This window comes from Protomyctophum bolini (genome assembly GCF_963924005.1).
Source record: "Protomyctophum bolini genome assembly, chromosome: 16".
Taxonomy (NCBI): Eukaryota; Metazoa; Chordata; class Actinopteri; order Myctophiformes; family Myctophidae; genus Protomyctophum; species Protomyctophum bolini.
Genome location: NC_137877.1, coordinates 27,020,668 through 27,025,375, shown reverse-complemented (window position 1 = coordinate 27,025,375; position 4,708 = coordinate 27,020,668). Strand labels below are relative to the sequence as shown.

Below are 4,708 nucleotides of genomic sequence, written 5' to 3'. Positions count from 1 at the left end.
AATTGTAAATTGCAAATGTGTTCAATCCAGATGAAAAGGACAGAGCAAATATCTTTTACAGGAACATTCCATTCTTAGCAAGAGAGACAGTCTCATTTCTTTACACAATTGGTATGGTCACTGAACTGAGATGTATTTACTATTTTCCATGTTCTGAAGTCTGATTTCTATTTCATGACGTGCTGGTATGTGCGCCCCAACGTCAATAGGCAATCTGCAAGCACACAACGTGGCAGTGGCGTTTCCGGACATCTTTGACTGTGTAAACTAAAGCCTGTACCCTGTTTAAAGTTTAATTTAAAAGGTAAATAAACCTATCACAACACAACAGAGTGGCATCATACAAATATATACATTTGTATGATGCTTGTATGATGTATGATGCTTTATACTATAAAGCCTCAATATTGCTCTCTGGTTTAATTGTGCCTATAAATGAAAGTTCGGCTTTCCCTTACTAGGATAATGGGTGGCACTTTGGGTGGCCAATGATTCCAGGGGTGGCACGTGCCACGTTATACCACCCCCCCAGACATGCCATCGGCGTTGTGTGTGCTTGTAGATAGGCTGTTAAATCAGGCTTTACAAACACATCCTCTTTCCTGGAGCTCCCTTTCCCAATGGGCTATATACACACAGAATAACGCTTCCGGGGTGCTTCCCTATACTTACCTATAGGTGTTACCGATGATACTAATTAAGGCTCTGTTCCATTTACCATGGTTCTCAAACGTTTTAACTCATTTACCACCGACACACCATCTGGTATCTGAAAATGGTACTCCAGGACCGCAGCCCAGTATTTTATACGGCGAGAGTTAAGTTTGAAAGCCATTTCACTCGGAAACCGAGACCCAGGAAGTGAATTTAATGGGTGCCGCGATTGTTATTTAATTCACCCAAAACATACATTTTGTAACCGGGGATCATATCGTTTTGAGAAATTAGCAAATCAAGCTTGTTTTGAGCCAAAAAGAAGAATCCGAGATATTACGATTCTAAAAAGTGCGTCCCGATAGACAGCATAAGCCAATGTATTATTTTATTTTTTCGCACCGCAACCGGACTGTTATGAGCCCATACAGAACATAGTTGTGAACAATAATCAATTTATATTAAAAAAGGTGTCAAAATGCAAACTCAGCACAGAGGGCGTTTGGACCGGGAGGCGTCAAAAGGCAATCTCGGTGCAGAGTGAGCTAATTTCAAGGACCCCCATAACTCGACCAAATGGTTCTATTTGTACACTCTCAGAGTTAACCCGTACAGGCATTTGGAACGCCCTCAAGGACTGCTCACTGTTTCCCAGTGAGCCAACATGCACAATTGTAGCACCCTGACTCTGTTTGACCAGAATGGAACAGAGCCGTCATTAGTATCAGTGGTAACACCTGTGAAGGAAGTAGGGAAGGGGCCCAAGTTCTGTCCAAAATGTTGTGTGTCCATAGAGCCCATTCCTTTTCAGAGTCAGGAGCCGTAGTTTCCTGCTCTTCCTGCCATGTGCCTCAGAAACCCGACAGAGCCTAAAGACCCTGCCACCCGCAACACCTCTACCCCCTCCTCTTCCTCCATGTCCTCTCCTTCAAGCTCTTCCTCCTCCTCCTCCTCCTCGTCAGCGCTGGAGCTGTGAGCGTCGTCCGCCCCAGACTTGCCACCCGCATGAGCCCCCGCTCCCGGGCTCTCTGTGTTGGCCTTCGGGGAGGTGGACGTAGCCTGCTCCTTGACTTTGCGGCTTCTCTTCCACTTCATTCGTCTGTTCTGAAACCAGATCTTGACCTGTGTGCGTGTGCGTGCGTGTGTGTGCGTGCATGCACATGTGTGCGTGCGTGCATGTGTTTTAGGGAAAACAAAGCATAAGTCAACTGAGGATATAAGAGGACATCAAAATGTACACATCTGTATGCAAATAAAAAGTGTATTTATAACCTATACATTATCCAGTATCATAGCGTATTATATATGATGCCTCAATAATAGACATTTGATCGTATATAATTCTAGATAGCAGATAGATACTGGCAATAATTATGAAAGCAAATAGCATAAAAAGAGCATCTCTTACCTGAGTTTCCGTCAGCATGAGGGAGGTGGACACCTCGAAGCGTTTGGGTCTGGACAGGTACTTGTTGACTTTGAAGTGGTTTTCTAACTCTAGCAGCTGCTGGCTGGTGAAGGCCGTCCTGGGCCTTCGACACTTTCCCAACAGACCTGGCTGAGCCACTGAGGAGGGATGTCACAGGAGGGATTTGCCACATTAACATTTTGCCATGTCAACATTTCGTATATAGAAATATATATATAATATATATATATAATAATAATAATAATAATCATGATTTATATAGCACTTTTCATGTCATAAAGTGCAGCGCAAAGTGATTTCCAGGGCAAAAGGAGATAAAAACACAAATGTAATGTAGCAATATAGCAAGCAAAACACTCAACATTAAGACAATAAAAAACAATAGCAAAGAGCATAGAAACAACAATAAAAGAACAATATAGCAAAGAGAAATTATATAGAAGGGATAAGGGAATATAACTAAGGGATGTGAAAAATAACTATACACATTTTCTGCCCGCACAATGATCTTCTCACATCAGAACAATATAGAATTTAGCCTGAATATCAGAAGTTTCCTTTCATTTGACTCTGAGAGGACAACCAACCCTTTAGGATCCTATACATTTGCACACAATGGATACATTTTAGCCTACATGAGGATTGTTAATGTATCTATATCTGTTGAGATGTCTGTTTTTTTTTTGTTAAAGTGCAAATTTGTTGTAGTGCCTTTCAATTTAACACCAGTGTGCTTGACACAACCTTGCCTCTATCAACATTAAGATTTATGTTTTGTTTAGATGCCATAAAACTCTGCAGAGTTGCAACAACTGAGCACCACACATCTGCCAGCTGCATTGACGGATTCCCCTATGCCAACTTGCCCCCACATCTCGTTCTGTCTGGCTGACCGACATCAGGTTTATTGCAAGTGAATGGTTTATGTGGGGACATGGTGCTATGATATTGCTTCAATGGGGCTATAAAACCCTTACAATCCATTACCTTAATGAAAACGCTATGAATGCTGGCCATTGATTTTATCGATGAAGAAGTGGCCTATCTATCCAGGTGTTTCCTTTTCCATGTTGGCATTTCACTTTATTGGATATATCTGTCATCTTGCGTTATTAGCCATTTTATACGATTTATAGGGAACTGTCAAAAGCTAAGTTAATAAAATAAAGACATGAATTACTTTACTGCATAAACTAATCTCAATAATAACCTAATTTATATTATAAAAACATAAAGGCCTATAGTGAAATCTGTTTTGCACTAATCAAATGGCCTTAGAATATCCTAGGTTAAATACAGCCTAGTTCTTAGTTCTATCAAAAATACCGTTACAAAAATATGCGTCTAAGTTAATACGTTAATAGGCCTACTAAATTGACGATGCATTTTATAATGGTTAGAAGTAGGCCTAGGCTACGAAATTAATATTTGCATTTAGCCTATGTTCAATTATTTATTTAGTAATCGAAATGGAAATAAAATGTCTGTTGCCTAATCAAATTGTATAGGCGTATACATTTTGTCCAAATCGAACACGTAGGCAACGACGAACGTCACCCAAAATAAGGCATTATTTTCTGGCCTATAGGCCTAAGCCCGATAGATTCAATATGGAACGGGGTTAAAGTTGTTGGAGTGGAAACCAATTAAAAAATAAACTTGTTGGCTTTCCATTTAATAAAGTTGAATTAGAAAGCCCATTAATTAGGCTAAAATATGCGTTTTGAGAAATATAGCCTATTGCGCTATAACTTTCATCGGTTCCTTTAACAGCCTATCCGTTTCATAGATTCAATGTGTGCTGATAAGCAGAGAGCTGTAGCCTACTCTGAGGACACTTTTGACAGAATAATAATAATAAAATGAAAGACCTGCACTCACCACCATAGTCCCCGAGTCTGGGCATCATCATGCCGGCTCTGATCCAGGGCTCCAGATGGAAGGAACCCGATAATGCAGCCGCCTTCAGGTGCTCTGGGTACGTCTGGGCCAGCTGCGCATAGCCGGGGTATAGGAACGCGGGATGTTGGCCTCCCAAGGCTGCCAGAGGGTACATGGGGCTCGCATACATTCCCGGGAAAGCTCCTGCTTGAGGCAGCGTGGTCAAACCTGGCGGGGAGAAATTGAGGAACGAAGATTTGGGGAAGAATGCTCCTGTCTGGAACTGAGTCGTGCAGTTCGGAGTTCGCCGAGGGGACGGGGTGTCTGAGCCGGGGCACGACGCGGGACTGGCAGCCGGGCTGATGTTGTGCGATCCCGGCGACGTGTTGTCATCTCTGTCGGTCCGGTGAGTGACGCCGTGTGCCAAGAGCGCATCGATGCGAAAGTTCTTAGATTTCTCCATGGTGGCGGTGGACATTATTTATTATTGCCGTTTTCCACCTCGAGAAGGTTAAGCAGATTCGATGTGTCTTGTTTTTTCTCAAAAAAAAACTAGCCTATCTAATCAAAACATTATGCTAAAACTTTCTTAACCACTGACTATTTTACCTCCGTCTTCTCTTGTGTATAGGCTACTGTAATTTCGTCTCCTCTGCCGTACATGTGCGTAAAAACTGCGTCGCCAAATGCAGCTTCCCTGAGAGTGAACTGCGCCCCACTCTCCTCAGGAAGGACTCTGATTGG

The 4,708-nt window shown here is 42.3% G+C and overlaps 1 protein-coding gene across 1 annotated transcript; it reads right to left on the bottom strand.

Moving 5' to 3' along the window:
- Window positions 1-1,467: 1,467 nt before the first annotated feature.
- LOC308330889 (uncharacterized protein) lies at window positions 1,468-4,427 on the bottom strand (the record flags this gene model as incomplete). The annotated part of the gene is made up of 3 exons (XM_080785962.1): window positions 1,468-1,776; window positions 2,063-2,220; window positions 3,965-4,427. 3 exons carry the CDS (start codon window positions 4,425-4,427, stop codon window positions 1,468-1,470), a joined length of 930 nt encoding a protein of 309 aa, XP_080642088.1.
- Window positions 4,428-4,708: the final 281 nt, after the last annotated feature.